The sequence below is a fragment of the Triticum dicoccoides genome, chromosome 6B, assembly GCF_002162155.2.
Source record: "Triticum dicoccoides isolate Atlit2015 ecotype Zavitan chromosome 6B, WEW_v2.0, whole genome shotgun sequence".
Classification (NCBI taxonomy): Eukaryota; Viridiplantae; Streptophyta; class Magnoliopsida; order Poales; family Poaceae; genus Triticum; species Triticum dicoccoides.
In genome coordinates, this window is record NC_041391.1 from 561,127,783 (window position 1) to 561,146,071 (window position 18,289).

At 46.3% G+C, this 18,289-nt stretch overlaps 2 protein-coding genes across 4 annotated transcripts; both read right to left on the bottom strand.

The window, feature by feature from the left end:
- Positions 1–2,066: 2,066 nt before the first annotated feature.
- LOC119322941 (GPI-anchored protein LLG1-like) lies at positions 2,067–4,307 on the bottom strand. The gene is made up of 3 exons (XM_037596485.1): positions 3,905–4,307; positions 3,720–3,782; positions 2,067–2,680 (listed from the first exon to the last, which is right to left on the bottom strand). Exons 1-3 carry the CDS (start codon positions 3,987–3,989, stop codon positions 2,325–2,327), a joined length of 504 nt encoding a protein of 167 aa, XP_037452382.1. The 5' UTR covers positions 3,990–4,307; the 3' UTR covers positions 2,067–2,324.
- An 848-nt stretch (positions 4,308–5,155) lies between these two features.
- LOC119322456 (phosphatidylinositol/phosphatidylcholine transfer protein SFH8-like) lies at positions 5,156–11,940 on the bottom strand. 3 transcript variants are annotated; one of them, XM_037595943.1, is made up of 15 exons: positions 11,639–11,935; positions 11,172–11,278; positions 10,766–11,081; positions 10,584–10,683; positions 10,163–10,429; positions 8,830–8,907; positions 8,654–8,755; positions 8,521–8,570; positions 8,334–8,433; positions 8,124–8,222; positions 7,905–8,024; positions 7,349–7,511; positions 6,857–7,218; positions 5,856–5,930; positions 5,156–5,635 (listed from the first exon to the last, which is right to left on the bottom strand). In XM_037595943.1, exons 2-15 carry the CDS (start codon positions 11,176–11,178, stop codon positions 5,615–5,617), a joined length of 1,860 nt encoding a protein of 619 aa, XP_037451840.1. In that variant the 5' UTR covers positions 11,179–11,278; positions 11,639–11,935; the 3' UTR covers positions 5,156–5,614. The 3 variants fall into 3 exon arrangements, with proteins under 3 accessions (XP_037451840.1, XP_037451841.1, XP_037451842.1); XM_037595944.1 differs by having other exon boundaries at positions 6,857–7,215; positions 11,639–11,934; XM_037595945.1 differs by lacking the exons at positions 5,156–5,635; positions 5,856–5,930 and having other exon boundaries at positions 7,161–7,273; positions 11,639–11,940.
- Between the last annotated feature and the right edge of the window lie 6,349 nt (positions 11,941–18,289).

The following is an 18,289-nucleotide window of genomic DNA, read 5'->3' on the forward strand; positions in this document are numbered from 1 at the left end:
GGTGGCGATGCGCTGGCGCGGGGCGTGTTGGCGCGGTGGCGGGCGTCCGGCGGCGGCGTCGCGGACGTGTGGCCCGGCGCGGTGGGCTGCGTGGTGGCGGTGCCCGTCGCGGCCGTGGCGGCCCGATCTGGTTCGATCCGGGCCCGATTCGGGCGGCGGTGGCGGCGGTGGCAGCGGATGGCTCGGTGGCCGCCGGTGGCTTCTCCTCCCGCCCCTGGAGGTCTCCCTCCTGCCTCCATGGGTGGTTGGGGTGGCTGCTGCACGGCCGCAGGGCGGGTGGCGGCGCGTCCGACTCAGATCTGGCGGTGGGATCTGGGTGGACGGTGCGGGTGGGGCTGCGGCTTGGTGTAGCCGTGGCTCCGGCCGTGGGCGACAGCGCGTGGAGGTCCGGCTCATGGTGGTGGTCTCCCGAGGGCGCGGCGGTTACACGGTGGTTTGGCGAATCTGCCCGCAGCGACGGCCGGCTATCTCCGGTGTCGGCTCGTTTGCGGTCGGACCGCTTCGACCGTAGCTCCATCTACTCGTCGCCCAGGCGTTACTTCGGTCCAGGGGCTGGCCCCCTCCCAGCTGCGGTTCTTCGCTCGTTTCGTGCCCGGAGCTGCAGGACGGAGCTCGTCTCGCGCCCGGCAGCAGGACGAAGCTCGTCTCGCGCCCGGCAGCAGGACGGAGCTCGTCTCGCGCCCGGGGCTGCAGGACGGGCGATGGAGGTCAGTTTTGGCCGGCCTATTGGGTCTCAGCGCTGGGGGTCGTCCAGGGGTACGAAAGGCGGGACCTTTCCACTCGTCTCTTCAGTTGGGGTAGCGGTGGGTCACGGGTGAGGTGGTGTCGAGGTCTTGGATGTTGGGGCGGCGGCCCTGGTGGTGGTGGTTGCGCGGTGCTCTTGGACAAAGCCCGTGCCTTGGTGCTGCCCGATCATCATGGTCGTGTGGGCGGCGTGGTTGCCGGGGTGTGGCGTTCGGTGGCGGTGATTGTGGGTCGAGGTGAAAACCTGCTCTATCTTCGGACGGACCGGCGGCGGCGAAGATCGTTACCTTCTTAAAGGCGTCGTCGAGGCTCTCATTGCCCGTCATGCGGCTCCGGGGGAAACTCTGATCCTTGGATCGGGCGGTGGCGGCGCTCCGGCGTCGTATCCTTCCTGAAGGCGCCGCCTTGGAGCGCATGGTTCGTCACATGTAACTTCATTTCTTCAGGGCGGTAGTGCTAGGAGTGGTGTTGCTGCGCTCAGCGCCTATGTATCATGTCTTGGATGTGTGCGTGTGTTGCGGTGGCGTGGTGTGTGGTTGTACTGGATGCTTGTGGTTTGGTGCTTTATATATAAAGCGGGGCGAAAGCCTTTTTCGGTAATCTTCTGAATAGATGCCTCCACATAAGTGCACCATGGAGTTAGTTTTTTGTGCTATCTTTATCACCGCTATTTCGAGCCATATTCAAAATTGACTACCACATGAAACCTAACTCCATAGGGGTACTGTACATTTAAGCTTCAAAAGACAAAGGAGATAAGTTTGCATCAAATCTCCAAACTCTGGTCATGACTTTAGTTTCAAAACCCAACTACGAATCAAGTATGGTTTTGAACAGACAATCAAATCTCCAGACTCTGGTTATGATATATTGCTCTCTCTTAACTCTTAAAATTGTTTACTTTGCTCACTCAAGATATAATAAGATTACTTATCTATACATGGTGTTGTGTTAACAGTGGTTTTGGCACACAATTGGGTAAGGACATGGATTGAAGTGAAATGTTTGAAAACCTCCCAAAAAATATATTCTCATTTTCCATGCAAGGATTCTTATTCTTATTAAAAAAATGCATTGCAATTTTAACTACTTCCCACAGATTGGCAACAACATGATCCTAGTTTTGGAGGTTATTCATACGCACTTATCTAAAATCCAGTGACTACAAAATTTGTCTGAAGCAAGTGAAAATAAAAGGCAGCAACCTTTGGCAAGAGAAAACCAGCAGCTTATAGATAGGGAAACCAATTGTCACGACTTTCTTTGAGACTAGAATGAACTAGGGCCATGATGATTCACATACAACCAAACTATTTCCAGTGACCAAAAAAAAAGTTATCATCATTATACACGAGTGAGACATAATACAGTGTGAGAGGTATGATACAGCGACAATCAGTGAATTCTAAGTTGGCAACCAGGTGAGATTCCAAAGAATATGTAATCTGACATAGCTTCAAATTACAAGATATTGCAAGAAGGAAAATTTCAAGAGCGCCTTAAGGAGCAGCAGCGGATTCAGGCTCAACATCATTTGAAAAACATGGAAGAAATAAAGGTATCACCACCACCACAACCACCTACTGGAAGAACAATGCTACTAGTCCACACATGAGAGTAATCAAAGCAAGCGAGCTGCTTCGAGCCCTTTGGACACCACTTTTAACAACGTCTTTCTGGGGGACACCTTCGCAAGAAAGACCTAACTTGCCTTCTCGGCACTCGTGGGCAAACAGGCCTGGTGGGTACTTGCCATAGAGGTTGATGTAGCTGAACATTGTGGATGCACAGTCATTGCTTTCATCATTGATGTAGTTATTAAACGGGCATGCAAATTCCTTGAAAGAATCACAGCAGTCTTTAGGAGGATATTTCGGCCCTTTGCACCTGCTTGTGATGACGGTGTAGTTTTGGAACTCGAAGTTCACAGGACAATCTGAAAAGCACAAGTATGAGGTAAGAGAAATATAATAGATCAAGGCACTGAAAGCCTTCAACATGGGTAGATGTATGTCAGACACCATCCATTACAATGATGAATTAGGATCTATCTTGATGCTACTTGGTAAAGTGTTAGCAATATGCAGTGATATGCAGGTATGTTTAGTGAACAGCAGATACCAAAATATGTACTTTGGGGGGGGCTGCCTCGAAGTGTTTGGTTAGTTTGCCCCTCGAAGCCTGGAACCAACTCACACAATGAAACTTGCAGAAGTATGCTGAGACTGCGTTAGTTAATTTGTTACAATAACATGGCGCTTCTAACTGGATAAGGAATACAGGCTTCACTACCTGGACATGGCATGCCTTACCGGACAACAAGGTTTTACCATCACAGGCTCAACAAATCTCCTTTCCGGCATTTTATCGTATGTATGTCAGTTTAGCACGCTCTCTATTTAGTGATCAGCATCTTGGTGCCAAGAAGCAGCACCAGCAGGTTCAGAAATTTCACATCACGATTAATAAGCATGCAAGTATGACTAGATGCTACTATTATCCTGTTATAACTAGCATGTGCTTGTAGTATGCACAGTGCGAATAACATGAAACGCGGACTAGTCGGCAAACCATGTCAATTCCTCTTCAATCGGTGAAGAATATCATCGGAAAGCTACAGCCCACATCCCTGCATTCAACTCGTAGCACCCCAATTCCTCACCGTAATCATCTAACAACTCGGCCACCAAAATGTTCCCTCAATCGCTATTTAGTATTATTCCTCATGGTCTACAGTTCAATGACCGCTGATCCTCGATCGATGACACCCCGATCTGACGACACGACAGCAGACGTTTCGTCGGCGCGGCACGGATCAGGGAATCGACACCCCACGCATCTAAGCGGAGCATGTGACCGAACTCCCAGGTCCCAGCCCAATCTTCACAAATTCTAGATCAAACTCCGAAACCAGCAAGTAAGCATTAGAGCGTGGAGCTCAGCGAGGAGAGAGAGGGAGGTGGAAGGAAACGTACCCCTCTTGGCCTGCAGCAAGGTCCTCCCCGTGGTAGATCCGGCGCTCGCCTGGAACACGCCGTCTGCTCAAGCAAAACACATCACGGCGAACCCGTCAGAACAGAAGCCGCTGCTGCCGCGAGGCAAGACGCAAACGGTCGAGGCAGCAATGAACAAACAGCCGAAGCAGGAACAGGTAACGCACCGGAGATGAAGGGGGAAGCGGAGGCGAGCCCGACCAGGAGGGCGGCGATGACGAGGAGGAGCGGGAGCCCACGGCCGGCGGCCATCGCTCGTCCCTCCGCTCGGCGCACGCGTCCGAGCAGGGACGTAGGCTGTTGGATCTAGGACGACGACGACCGCGACGGCGGCCTGGTGGAGGAGGCGGACGGCGCGCGCAGACCCACCCACGTGCGCGCCTCGACTCTCCTCGCTGGTGCTTGTAAGCTGCACGGAGCGGGCGGGTGGTGCTACTGCTGCGTACAGCTGCGATTAATTAGTGGCGCCGGATGCTGCTGCGAGCTGGAACAGGAGGCAAAGGGGAGAAGAAGAAGAGAAGGACGTGACCACGCGGACGCGTTTTGTTTCGCCTGGCTTTGTTTGTTTTCTCGCTGACGGTGGTTATTCACTCGGATGGATTCTGGGACGAGCGAGTCAGCGAAGCGAAGCGACGTTATTTACACTGGAGACAACGACGGTAGATAGATATCCTAGGGAAAGCGGTCAAGGCGACGCATGTCTTGTGTTTGATCTTCACCAGCGAGGGTATTTTTCCCCTTGGCTGTTTTCCCTGCCGTTTTGTTCTTTTCTCTCTTTTTTTCCCTTAGCTGTTTTTCCTGCCACCGTATGTATGACAAATGTAAGGAATGAACGCACGCCGTCTATAGTAGGCGAGTAAAAATCGTTGAACCTTTCAGCAGTTCCAATCCACCAAACCCAAACCTCCTTCGTCTTCTGTTGGAGGAAGAGATGCCGTCTTCAATCTGGCAGCTGGCTGTTTTACTAGTTATGGCAGCAAACTTGCCCGCAAGAACGACGTGCCGCTCGCCAGCTAAGCTTGATGTGGTAGTATATCTTCGAGTGCCACACAGCTCACCGCACGTCAGAATACCACTCCCTCAACATGCGATCCACCACCAATGATGCTTGCACCAATCAACGACGGTGCTCAATAAAAGAGGTTTATCCATTTTTGTCAAACATGGCGTGGCCAAGCGCAATCTACAATTTGGGCTGAGAACCCATGGAACGTTGGTAGAAAAAAAGGAACAACCCAGGGCTGTACAAAATGCACTTTGTGGCTATTTCAACACATGAAAAAAAATGCTGCAACACCATGTCCTGCTTATTCTTTCTCAAAAAAAAAACCATGTCCTGCTTGTTTGGTTTGTTGCAGCAACAGGTCAGATGAGTGGCGTCACGAAAAGAAAGTATGCGGTATTGCTTACTCTGAAAGTAGGGGGTAAAACTAGTATATGCATGGACGCCTTCAACCAAAGAATGGTGTTAATTATGAGACCCCAGCCTCAACTGTTCTGACAATGAAAATGCGCATAAGCATTCAAATACAGGCATACAGCAGATCAGGAGGCGCATAGAGGCAGAGAAAACAGAAAACATAAACAGAACATGAGCTGTGCGTCGGGATTCATCTTTTAACTTTGTTTTGCTGTATATAAGCCGCGCTATATTCAGTTATCTTCCAGGGCGCTCTTCTTGACCATCCCCTCAGTTTTCCTCCGGTCACCAACTATCTATCCTTATTAACATCACCCATCTTTTTGATTGACCAAAAAGAGAAGCGAGACTGAGCAGCCATATACAAAGCAATGCTGTTTAGTTTCTGTCGGAAAGCAGTCATCAAAGTTGCCATCTCTGTTTTTTTTTCTTGTTCATGTACATTGCTGTGAGTTTATTACGTACAAAATTTCCTTCTCTGCACCAAACCAAAAAGAAGCAAACATTAGTGTCTCGCAAAATTAACCTCAAATATAAGCCGAAGAGTAAATCCGAAACACATACTAGTACATATATCCCCAGAGGCAGGTCAAACACTCAATGTCCCTTTTAGATCACAATTCAATAATATTGTGGGTTGAAAAATAACTGAACAAATTGTACACAGCGTTTGAAATCCATAATGTGGTGTTGCTTACTCTATGACCAGACTCTGTCACGGACTCCAATGTTTCAGCCATCTGCATTTGTTTGATCACTGTTGCATGCAATACCTGGATGAACACATAAAACGGAACACTACATAAATAGATGCATATTTCGTATTGTGAATATTCATTTTTTTCCTATAAAATTGGTCAAACTTTATGAAGTTTGACTTTGGTCAAATTTTATATGCAGACTTAAAAGAAATGGAGGGAGTAAGAAACAGATAACTGATGAATTATGACATGAGTATGCACCTTGCCCATAGTGCTTTTTATCACTGTTATGCAGTTTCATAATAATGGCTCCCCACTAGAAGTGGAAGACAGTAAAAACTACATTGTGACCATTTCACTAGTGGTCCTTCAAATATATATCTTGGTCAATTTTGAACTTCAATAAGTAGCATCACCGGATCTTTTTATGCTTCATACTCCCTCCGGTCCTTTTTACTCCATGTATAAGATTAGTGTCAAGTCAAACTTTGCAACGTTTGACCAAATTTATATTAAAAACTATCAACATCTACAATATCAAATATATATAATATGAAACTACATTCCATAATGAATGTAACGATATTGATTTGATATTATGTATGTTGATACTTTTTCCTATAACTTTAGTCAAATTAGAGACACTTTGACTTCAGAGTTCAGACAAAACTTAGATGCAGACTAAAAAGGACGGGAGGGAGCATTATTTAACTTGCAAAAGTTGGACTGTTGGATTCTAACCGAACTCCTTGCAGTTTTTTTCACCAGGTGCTCAAGTTTCAAGTGTATCATAAACATGCATATGTCAATAAATAAAACAGCACATTCATAACTAAGAGCCTACGTTGTTCAAATTTTTGCAAATTAGTCAAGCAGACCATAAGTTTATTTATAAAGGCGCAACACTTATGTGGTAAAAAGCATGATATAATTCTAAACTATACATCCTGAAACAAATGTAAGCACCATAAGGCTGTGACACTTGGTTAGACAAATACCTTCTTTGTCTTCTCCAGGTCAAATTCAATGGATTTTATCCTATCAAAAGAATCCTGTATAGCACGATCCTTATCCTGTGGGATCTCAGGAGGCTTTCTGCTGAGTTGATTACACATCGATTCAAGTCTTTCAAGACGCTCCAGACAAGGATTTACTCGGTCTTCCTTAACTATCTGAAGATTTGGTTGATTACTGGGTACAGCTGCAGTATGTGGATGAACATTTTCCAACTGTCGCTGATGGCGAGTGAACAAGCGCAAAAGAGAGAGTACTTTGAGAATTACAGCAAGAACTTTTCTTGAAAATAATTTCAAAATCCCATCATCTGCATCGCCTTCACGGACATTTGGGGCGCGACCTGCTAGTTTCAACTCACATTTTAAGCATCAGAGAGACTAGCCACCATGGTGAGACAACTGGGATAAAATATTAACAACGCCCCATAAGTTTTTATAGATGTTAGATAGTGCATGCAGACCATGATTAGGTACCTGGCTCAGGCGAAACTCTATTCATCGATGAATTTTGTCGTGTGTTGTACTGCCTTAATACATTTCCAGCAACGTTAGATCTTTTATTGGACTCGACAGCTTTATCCACTGAAAGAGGTCGATCGTCTGAACAGCCGTATGTCGTTGATCCTGATTCCCTGGCCTACATGACAAAGACAGGAGATGAAGTTTGTTAAGAAATGCCATGTTGAGGATAAGGCGCTAGCAACAGCCTAACATTTTTTTTCTGTGAGGGAACAACGACCTAACATTTAGGCATGTCGGGACCAAAAAGAAATATCGGTTATTTCCTTTTGTTCATCTGAATACAGGAGCTACTGGTGGCAAGTGAGAACATGAATGGAACTTATTAATATAATGGCAGAATTGAGGGAACAACAATTTACTTCCTCACGGACTGGAGCCAAACTATGATATTTCTTTTTGGTCCCGACATGCCTAAATGTTAGGTCGTTGTTCCCTCACAGAAAAAAAATGTGAGAACATGAATGGAACTTATTAATATAATGGCAGAATTGAGGGAACAATAATTTACTTCCTCACGGACTGGAGCCAAACTATGATATTCAACATCTTCTGGGGCTACAGAGGATCCAAGATCATCAACATCTGAACCTGATTCAGCATTTGATGTATCACTAATTCTTTCTGGTAACTGAAAGAAGCAAGGACAGTGCATAAAACGTTAAAATTGAAAAGAGATTGACTCATTGAACAAATGAGAGCTCACAGATCGGATATTTCGTAATCTTGCCTTGAGCGCACGCAATCTTACAGAGCCTGTAATTGTTTCTTCTATATCAGATACTTGCACAATATCCCTTAATGCAGATGATTCCATGCTATGTACGATCTGCAATAAAAAGTAAGTTCATAATCAGCTGTAGCAGACAAGTTGGATATCCTTTTGTACCATAAGTATGATACAGTAAGAGAGCACCAGCAGATTCAGTAAAAAGACTACCTTCATAATTAAAGGGTCACTCCAAGGGCCTTTGTTGGACCTCAGGCATCCTCCTTGGTTAGAGCATGTGCACAAACCACCAAAAAACTCTGGTAATTGGCTGCAGATATATTCTATTAAGCCTTGTACAACAAGCACAGAAACCAATCTCACGACCCTAACAACATAGAAGATTACCGTCACCAACCTTGCGTCAATAGCTTCAAGAAGCCTGCTCTGGTATTTTGCTCCTAGAACCTGTTATGGAAGATTATAGGTATGAAGCAACGGAAACATCACAATGTGGAAAGTGAACTTGGAACGCTTGCAAGACTTCATACATGAATTTTTGATGATGTTTTGGGGTCAAGAAGTCCCTTTATAGTGCTCCAGATCAGTTTGAAACCAGCTCCAGCATTTACAATGAACATTTGATGTAGTGTCTGCATAATTTAGCACATGAATGGTAATCAGAACACTGGGAAACACATGCCTATATTTCATCAGTAATACTTGCCTCGGGATAATAGTCACCATCTATTTTCTGCATACAGCGCACTAAATCCCTTGCAATCTTACCAAAGTTCTTCCAGCCCTACATCATATGGAACAGATACACACGTCATTTTCAACTATTTTGCAGATAGCACAATGATGTTAAACGGCACTCAAAGATCAGACCACAAAATCATCCTACGATCAATCAAAGATACAGTTTGAAAGAAAAAAAATGATAGAAATAAACTCCTACATTCATAGATGCATATAGTTGGATTGCAATAGCAGCCGACCAACACAATTCTAGCAATATCAACAGTTTTGAGGAATTGAACCTCCACACTACAGCTCTACCCAGACCTTTAAGATGCAACCTAAATGTTAGAATCAAACAGGAGGTCACCACCCTGGTACCGGATGAGAGCTTCTACAACTGATTGACATCTGTAGCTGAACGGGTCGTCCTTGCCAAGAGGAAGGGGCCAGATTGCTCAACAGTCTAACCATGTGGCAACTCTGGCAGCTGTGTGATGACTGAGTGTTTAAAGGTGCAATGCTGGTCTGCTCAATGTGATTATAACTGACGAGAAGTTGTGGATGTTGGAAGGAGCAAAAGGCACTAAGACGTTTTCCATGGCACACCCAGGCCACCAGACTTAGCAGCCAGCTGTACAGCTTGCCAATATAGCTGTTGCGCTTTTGCCTTTCTTTTGCTAGCGAAGGTTTTTTGCAGCTTTGCTTCCTCTTTTTTTCAGTTTTGTTTTCTGCCAGGCTGTACGTTTTGCGCCGCTTAGGCATTCTCTTCTAATACAAAATGAAACACATTTAGACGCAATCAAATCCATTGTATTTTATCTGGACAGAGTAGCTAAACCAGCAGCATTCAAGAAAAGCCTTATGTTACTGCTGTTTCTCTCTAACTTCCAAGGACTATTGTGCCACCAAGCATCCTAGTTAATTTAGTCACTAAGATGTTTTTAAAGAAGTTTCTGAAATTTTTCTATATGAAGGCTTGTACATCTTCACAAATCCCAATAGTCACATTTTTTTAAGAGCTCCAACTTCTGTGAAAATTTTCAGTTGTATCATAGCATATTATTATATGAGAAGATGTCTTTGTGACAGGAAAACAATGTTTCTGATTTGTGATAACTGCAGTGCAGCCCCACAAAGTACATATTTTAAGCCTAACAAATAATTTCAGTGGAAGGTTTTATCAACAGAAGGTAGTTTCGGAAAAATGTTACTGCAGAGACAACACTTCCTTTTGCTAATTTTCTTACGTCTTTAGAGTCTAGACAAGAATTGCTGGCGTAGAGAAACCATATTTAGGAGAAGGACAATGAACATACCACGCCATGGACATCCAATATTGTGGTTGTTGTATCTATATGCTTTTGAGCAGAAATTGAGCAGGCAGGAAACTTCTCACGGAATGCTCTCTCAAACTCTTGCACATGGTACTTGATATATCGTTCCACTGTTGTGGTTTGCACAAGTTTATTGGGTTCAACTTTTCCAAGCAACTCGATATAGACAGGCCTTCCATCCTTGTCAACCCCATGATAACCCTGGGGATAATATTGCAGTACCTCCTCTAGCTCATGAAATTCAAAATCCTTCAATGATAAAAATTAGTTGTCATCAGTATGCACGACACTTTAAGGCAAATTATATAGCAGGCAGTCTTTCAAATTCACATCAAATGCATCTACATCTGTACAGTGTTTCATATATTTGCAAATCAGCCCAGAGAATAGACAGTGTTCTTACTTCCAAAATTGTGTCTGTCCCAAATTCATTCCTCCACTGGAGCATCTCATCCCACATTTGTGCTGCCTTTTCGACATCAAACTTTCTAGCTTTCAAAAATCTGCATACCAGAATGAAGAATCACCAACTGGTATTTGAAGGCTGAAAACACCAATACGAGGCAAAGTTTCATCCTTACTAACCTAAGCATCATATGGTAATCATCATGCCTTTCAGGCAAAAGGTTCCTGGCAAACAAAACCTCACGGAACGAACTGACCGCCTGCTCTTCACCCGCATCCCTGACATCCTCTATCGGTATTCTCGGCACTCTGCAGTCGACTTTCCTCTTCCCCCTCTTCTTCAGCGAATGTGTCAGCTTGGTTGAAGCGTGCAGCGCCTTCTTCCTCAGCGACCGCATCCTCCTGTGCTTTGGCTCGTCCTCTGAGTTCTCGGCATCGGCTCTGTCCCTCCTCTCGTCATTACTGACAGATATCTCTATGCCGTCGATATTGCTCTCTGAAACAGCACATCATAACACATATAACATTAGCTGCATTGTATCCGTGAAACCCATGTACCTACAGAACAACCAACAACATCCCATACCTGACATTCTCCGCAAATGCAGCCTAAATGATCAGGGGTCAGCCTATTCTAGAACTGATGATCACTGATCTGAAACTATATGTACAGCACCCACTGGAGCGTCGACTCTGCCACAAACCAACACAGATTATCCGTTTATTTTTGGGAGAGACAAGCAAATACAGGTTAGAACTGAATTCAGAGAGTTGTGCTGGAAAACATCGAACTCGTGGCCAAATTATCCGCAACGAGTAGAAGCAGAAGCCATGGAAACAAGCCCAGAAAACGGTGGTTCCGGAAAGGAAAGGCGATCGCCTAACCTACACATAATAAATGCTCCCGCCGCGAGATCCAGTGCGGGCACCGGCACCCCCAACCGCCTCGGGAATCACGCAGACGCCCGCAGCTAGATCCGATCGTCCGAACCCGACGCGCGAACAAAACGGAAAACCGGAACCCGGGGGGAACGGAGTCGATCCGTGCCGTACCTCGCCGCGGGAGAGGGAGATCCGCCGCTCCGGAGAGCGCCCGCTCGATCCGGATCGGGAGGGAGGCCGCGAGCCGCGCGCCCCTCCTCCACCACCACCTCCACCTCCGGCGCGGCGGGGCGGAGGAACCGAGGGCTCGAGCTGCTGCTGCGCGCGGGCGGGCGGGCGTTTGATCCGCGCGTCCCTCTCCCCGGCTCCGTCCCCCTCGCGCTTACGCCTCCTTTTTCCGCCTACTCCTCTACTCCCTCCCTCGTCCCCGTGCTGCTGCCGCTGCTGGCGCCCGCCTACTCGACTGCTTCGGTTACTGTGGTGCTGCTGGGTGGGCGCTGGCTGCGCCTCGTGCCTTCTGGCGTCCCTCGGGCCGGGGCGGGGCCCAGTCGTCGGTGGCGTGCGCGGCGGTGCTGGGTGCGCGAGGAGCGTGCGCGCGTCGCTATTGACCCGGGCGGATGGGGACGGCTGCCGCGCTCCCGCGTCGCTTTTGCGTGACTGCGTAACGCAGGGCCGGGAGCAGGGGCGCCGACGCTCACGTGCGGGGTAGTCGACGGGGGCTGATGAATGCGCCCCTGCGTGTCAGTCTTTGTCATGTCGGTATGGAATGAATGGTCGCGCCTTGTATTGCGTGCGTGATACCCCGTACGGCACCTCCCCATCCCGACTCTGGCCTACCCGGTTCGAGGAAGATTCATTTGATTGATGCTTCACGTATTTGAAAAAAACAGTTTAGGTTTGTATTTTTTTTAACATCAGCACAGACACAAGCGCTCATATACACGCGCATACACTCATCCCTATAAACGCACACTCGCACATCCTACCCCTATGAGTGCCTCCGAAAGACTGAGCCGGCATATCATCTTGTGATTTACGAAGTCACCGTAGGCGCCTCATCGTCGACGGGAACGTCTCCTCCCACTGAATGCGCATCGCCGAAAATCCTGAAATAAATTCAGGAATAAATGCGAGCACCAGGATTTGAACCCTGGTGGGCTGGGGATACCACAGTCCCTCTAACCAAAAAAGTATAAATTTGTATATTTATTGATATCTTCGACTAATGTATTTGGCACATCGGAGTTTTTTTGAAAATTCACCGAACGACTCGATCCCCACCCGATTCATATCCCACATCGCTCATTCCCGACCACTTCCCACCGCACGTTGAGCACCTCCCGCGGCAGCGGAGGTCGGCGCCAACCGCCCCCGCGGGCCTCTGCCATGACGCCTGCCCTTTTCAAGTGAACTGCAGGAGCTCTTCCCAATCGCCCGCACACGGGGTCTTCGGTTGGACGTAGTACTTTGCTGCCGCCGAGGCCTAGCAAGATAGGCTCGACCATGGACCGGACGCCGACGGGTTCGTTGGCACGGCGCCAGAGGGGACGTGGTCTGCCCTGACGGCGGTCTCCCAGGCCTCCGGCCACTCGATGAGCAATTGCCTAGTTCTCGATCTATTAGCTCGATTTCATGGTGGAATTCAAATTACAGAAGGGGGTCGAGAGGAAAGAGACCAGCTCCCTTCCAATCCAGTTGTTTGTCGTTCGCTGCCCGTTACCGTTGACGTTGTCTCCTACTTATACTATTAAGGCCTAAAGCATATTCGGGCCTAGCAAGCCGAGCCGGCGGACAAGGCTTGCGACTAGGCCTCTTGTATGAATCTTCCTCGTACTCCCGCTCGTGAGTCACCGAGTCGTTGACAATCCCCCGTCGATGAGTTGCGGCTTGTACCCAGCCGGTGCTCGCGAAAATAGTTGCTTCGTCATTTCCAGATCCTCCCAAGTAGCAAGATCGTCCGTACTGTTGGTCCAGCGAAGAAGAACTTAAAGCACCTTCTTGCCCCCATTGAGTAACAACTCGGCGCTGGAGAATTTCTTCAAGAACTGGGTGTTGCGCTTCAGGCAAAGGTAAATGCTATAGAACTTGCTGACCAAGCTTGAGCACCCTGCACAAAAAGAGACACATGGAAAACGGGATGGACCTTGCTGGAAGGTGATAAATCTAGACGATAGGCAACTTCCCCAACATGCTCCAGGATGGTGAAGGCCCCAAAAAACTTGTGGGCGAGTTTGTGATTAGCTCTCAGTGCCACTAATGCTTGAATATATGGCTGCAATTTAGAAAAACCTAATCGCCCACCGCAAAACTTCTTTATGTACGATGTTTGCCACCCTATGTCTATACAAGTTTTGGAGTCTGCTTTAGTTGATCTAGTTCTTGTTTGTCCTAGTTGACTAATTAGAGCTAGCACTAGCCACCTCCAATCCTCATAATTAGAACTCCTGTGTGGTTATAATCTCCTCCCTCTAATTCTCTGACGATAATTATCTCTGGACGGCGAAGCACTGTTGGATCGTAAAGACTGTACGCTTGCAACCAAGTAGAGAGTTCGTGCTTTCAGTCTTCCATTTAAGTGATCGTTCGAGGGCGGTTCGCGAGATCTTCATCGACGTTCGAGGGACTCCAAGTACGATCTACACTGACTCGTCTACTTCCCCTGCACTCCCGGAGTCGGTAATGATTGTTGATTCAAACCCGTTATGCATCTTCATATTGTTCTTGGGTGATCGCAGGGCAATTTTTTTGTTTCTACTACGTTTCCCAACAATGGCATCATGCGCGGTTCTATGAGTTAATGTAGGTTGCGATCTAGATTACATGTGGATGTGATGGTGATGTTCTTTCTATGCTTCCCTCGAGTGTTGCTCCGGTTCAGTTAATTGACGGCATGGTGTCGCTTTCTACAAGGTTTTGACAATCGCTCGGCTCTGGCCGTCGACGATCTGCTGACAGTTCCTTGAGCTTCACCATAGTCAAGAATAGTGAACCATCACGTACGCAAAAGATCGATGAAGATGGATGATCTTCTAGGGGGTCACGCGTATTAGAGGAAGTTTATTGTGTGGGAACGAGATTTTTTAATTAAGTCTCTTCTTTCACACACCCTGAAAGTTAATCTAGCAACAAGAATTATCATTTTATGGTCACGTACGTAGCTAGGTTTATCCGAAAACTCTGGAAATAACCACCGAGGGGATTGATGACCCCCTTGATTGCATTGGGTGCAAGTATTTGCTTTTGTGTATGTAGGTGCTGCTAAAGAGGTTCTGTGTGGTTCTCCTACTGGATTGACAACCTTGATTCTTAACTGAAGGAAATACTTATCTCTAATGTACCGCTTCATCCTCTCCTCTTTGAGGAAATCCCAATGCAACTTACAAGTAGCAGTACTCGCCAAGTCTTCAGAGGTTTCCATATTCTTACACCGGGGGTCACGGCTTCGGCAGTCCTTCCTTCTAGTGATCGGCGGGACATAAGCCCAGCCCATGGACTATGGGCCATATAGATTAGTACCCCTTAGTCCAGGACACCACCAGTGTTGTAGAGTAGTTCCTACTAGTTCGATAAACCTTGGTTCTCAATCGAGGGAAATACTTGTCGTCGGCCTACATCATCCCTTACATCTGAGGGTATCCATACGCTTCTATGGAGAGTAACCATGGTGTCGTCCTACAGCCACCCTGACCTGTAGCACACTGCCACCACTATGGATCCATGACCAAGGCAACCACCGAAGAGGCCCTGGCAGCCACCACCCAGTGTTGGCCGGCCACAGCCAACATAACCAGACCTGGGCGAGAGGAAGCTAGATCCACCATCACTACATCCCGGCAACTCCTGCCTGACAACGCTTGACAAGGAAGGAGCCCATTGCCACCATGCCCCGTGGCCACCGCCCTGGCATCCTTGCACTGGCAAACAACCTGCCCTTGCCCTAGTTGAGCGAGGTCACCCCTAGCACCACTAGTGAAGCAGAGCCTTCCCCCGACCTTTAGCAAGAAGGGGGGCTGTCACCACATGGCATAATAGCCGTCAGTAGTGGCGGTGAGGAGGAGTATTTGGTGGTGGCAGCGGTTGCACCCCTGGTGTCACCTGGGGGTGACACGGGGGAGGGGGGTTCTCGGTGGGACACTTGTAGTATACATTAAAAAAGAGCTAATTGATCTTGTTGTTCTTGCTTACCATCTTTGGGAAGGACAAAAAACCAATGATATATTTTGAAACTGGGTATGTTGAATTTGTGAAAACCTAGTGTTATAACCTTTTCCCATTATTATCCTCCATGTCTTCTAATTCGTCCACAACCCCTAACACAGTTGAATTGTTGTTAGTTCTTTCATTAATTATTAACATTAATGTGATCCTTATATAGACCTTAATTAATAACTTTATCCCCTTCTTTACCATGAACCATATTAATCTATTGCAATTAATGTGTCCTTATCAAGTTTGTGCCCACTATAAAAGGAGCATCATTTGCCATACAGTACCACACTCGACAATTCAAAAGGGCACAACAAGCACTACTATAGCAACTCAATCCTAGCGCCAATTTTGTAACAATAAATGAGGAGCACATACGTTCTATTCCTCGCATTTCCCTCCTGATGTTATCGTCAGGTATCTAGTCATTCAATACCATGCACTCTAGTGTCTAGTTATCTATATTGGTAATGTGTGTGAATTTTGACATAAATATATATTGCATAATTCGCCTAATGTACATTGTTTTCCTTTCAACAGCTATGGTAACTTCTAAGCCCGTATGCAAACATATCATCAAAAAGGGCCCATGTAAGAACGACGATTGTCTATCTTATTGCAAGCAATTCATCTCCCCTCCCGGTGGCCCATCTGCCATGTGTGTACCCGAGGGATGCAAGTGTTATCAGTGCGGAGGATTTCCTCCAAACTAATCATCTAGATAATAGAATATACATGGATGCATAACAGTTGCTTGAGTGATGAATAATAATAATTCTAGTAATCTAGCATAATATGAAGTCAGTAGTGCAAGAACAAAGAGAATTTTTACTATGTTGCAACAAAATGTTTGATTTCTAAATGGCAGATTTAAAATCTAATTTTGACCTTCATATCAAGAAGCAAAAATAAAAATCCATATGTGAATAGTGTCTTGAAAAGACTAAAGCATGAAAGGCGGAACTTCAAACTGTATTCGTAGAATAAAAAGCTACTGGAAAAAAGAGGTCGCAGTTAAAATACCTTAATACTATTCTTGAAATAAAATTAAAGTATTCACACTTTTTTGTACAAAACATTTAGTAAATCACACGAAATGTATCACATGGGACACACAATTGAAAAAATGTTTGTCTATCCTAGGACAATTAGTCTATTTTGGTGCGCTGATAAGATAACAACAAGGGTGAAGCCTAGGCTAGGCATGCCATGATGTCGCGTGCGCATGCCTCTCACACCACTACCACCCAACCCAGCATCATGGCGGTGTAGAACGGTAATTAAGGGATTCCCAGAGGATGCGGGAGAAAAGTTAATGGGTCCTCATTGCTTCCCCAAGTGTATGATCATGGATTTCTAGATGTTTTACCTCGTAAATTTTCTAACCACCGCCAACAACTAGAACTGATCTATGTGTAACATCATAGAAGATAACCAAACGCAAGAAAATAACCATTATTCTAGAATAGATATATTGCTCAAACATAAAGTCACACATTAGCAATCAGGGGATTAAAACCCCAACATGGAATCCACATCGGGGAAGGATCCATGGTGGAGGCATCGTCCATGGACGCGCTGACTCATGGGCTGGCGTAGACAGTGATGTGGATTCGTCCTCTTTCTTTGTTGCCACCTTCTCCCGGTGTTTGATTGTATCTTTGAGGAGGTGGTTAGGTCTTGGGCCCTAGGACCCAAGTGAACTAAGCCCCTTCCCTTGGTGTCTCCTTCCCCTTATAAAGGATCTTGAGGTGTTGGGTGAGATTTCATACATCGTCTATGAGAATTCCCTTGGGCTACCATCACCTACGCTATTTAGTTTTATCTGATCTAGCCACATCCATTCAATATACTGCGTTGATACCTTTGATTCATCTGGATCATGGAACATAGACCTTCTTCCCTAGTTGACTTAGGTTATTAAATCCACATGAGTTGTAGGCGCTTGAAATTGTGACAATAGCAAACACCAAGCTTATTGTGCGTTTCTTGTTTGCCAGATTTTACTAAAAAAAATACTTCCGTGATGATATGTGTTTGTCACAGTAGGTCATGTTTTCTGTCATGCATGTACATCCATTACAATTTTATGACAGCATCAAGATAGTCATACATGTGTTGTCGTAGAAGTGTTCCATGACAATACTCAAATTATCATCACGGAAGTGTCCACTTCCATGATGATAAATGGCGTGTCATGGAAGTGTTTTCGTCAAGGGTAACCACACGTGGCATCCACCGTAATGGGGTGCCGTTAACCTATAGGGTCCGGTTTTGGATCCGATAACCTGTTAACAGCAACGACCAATGGCGATTTTCCATGTGTAAAATTCACATTGGCCGAAGGAACCACATGTCAGCTCCATGTCTACTAAAATAAAAATCCAATTACATAAGTGACTGTACAGATCATTCTCACACACCTCAATAAACAATTGCATGCATTCTAAACTAGGAGAAACGATCGTCTAGTTATCTACTTCTTGCGATGCTCCTGCCACTGCTCTGTGGCTCGATCCCTCGTCTAGGGCAGGACGAAGACACTTCCCTCATGTCAATGATCCGCTTGTACATCTTGTAGCTTGTGTACGCGTCCTTGGCCGCGTGCTTGACGTG

Bases quoted from the DNA above. Each gene is read 5' to 3' on its own strand.
- LOC119322456 (XM_037595943.1), bottom strand. The intron at 7,219-7,348 runs GTACCTAATCAT...AGTTGAAACTAG, and splicing joins TAGAGTTTCGCCTGAGCCAG to CAGGTCGCGCCCCAAATGTC. The intron at 5,931-6,856 runs GTATTTGTCTAA...GTGTTCATCCAG, and splicing joins ACCTGGAGAAGACAAAGAAG to GTATTGCATGCAACAGTGAT.
- LOC119322941 (XM_037596485.1), bottom strand. From the start codon at position 3,989: ATGGCCGCCGGCCGTGGGCTCCCGCTCCTCCTCGTCATCGCCGCCCTC. The intron at 3,783-3,904 runs GTGCGTTACCTG...TTGCTTGAGCAG, and splicing joins CGCTTCCCCCTTCATCTCCG to ACGGCGTGTTCCAGGCGAGC. The intron at 2,681-3,719 runs GTACGTTTCCTT...TGTGCTTTTCAG, and splicing joins CTTGCTGCAGGCCAAGAGGG to ATTGTCCTGTGAACTTCGAG.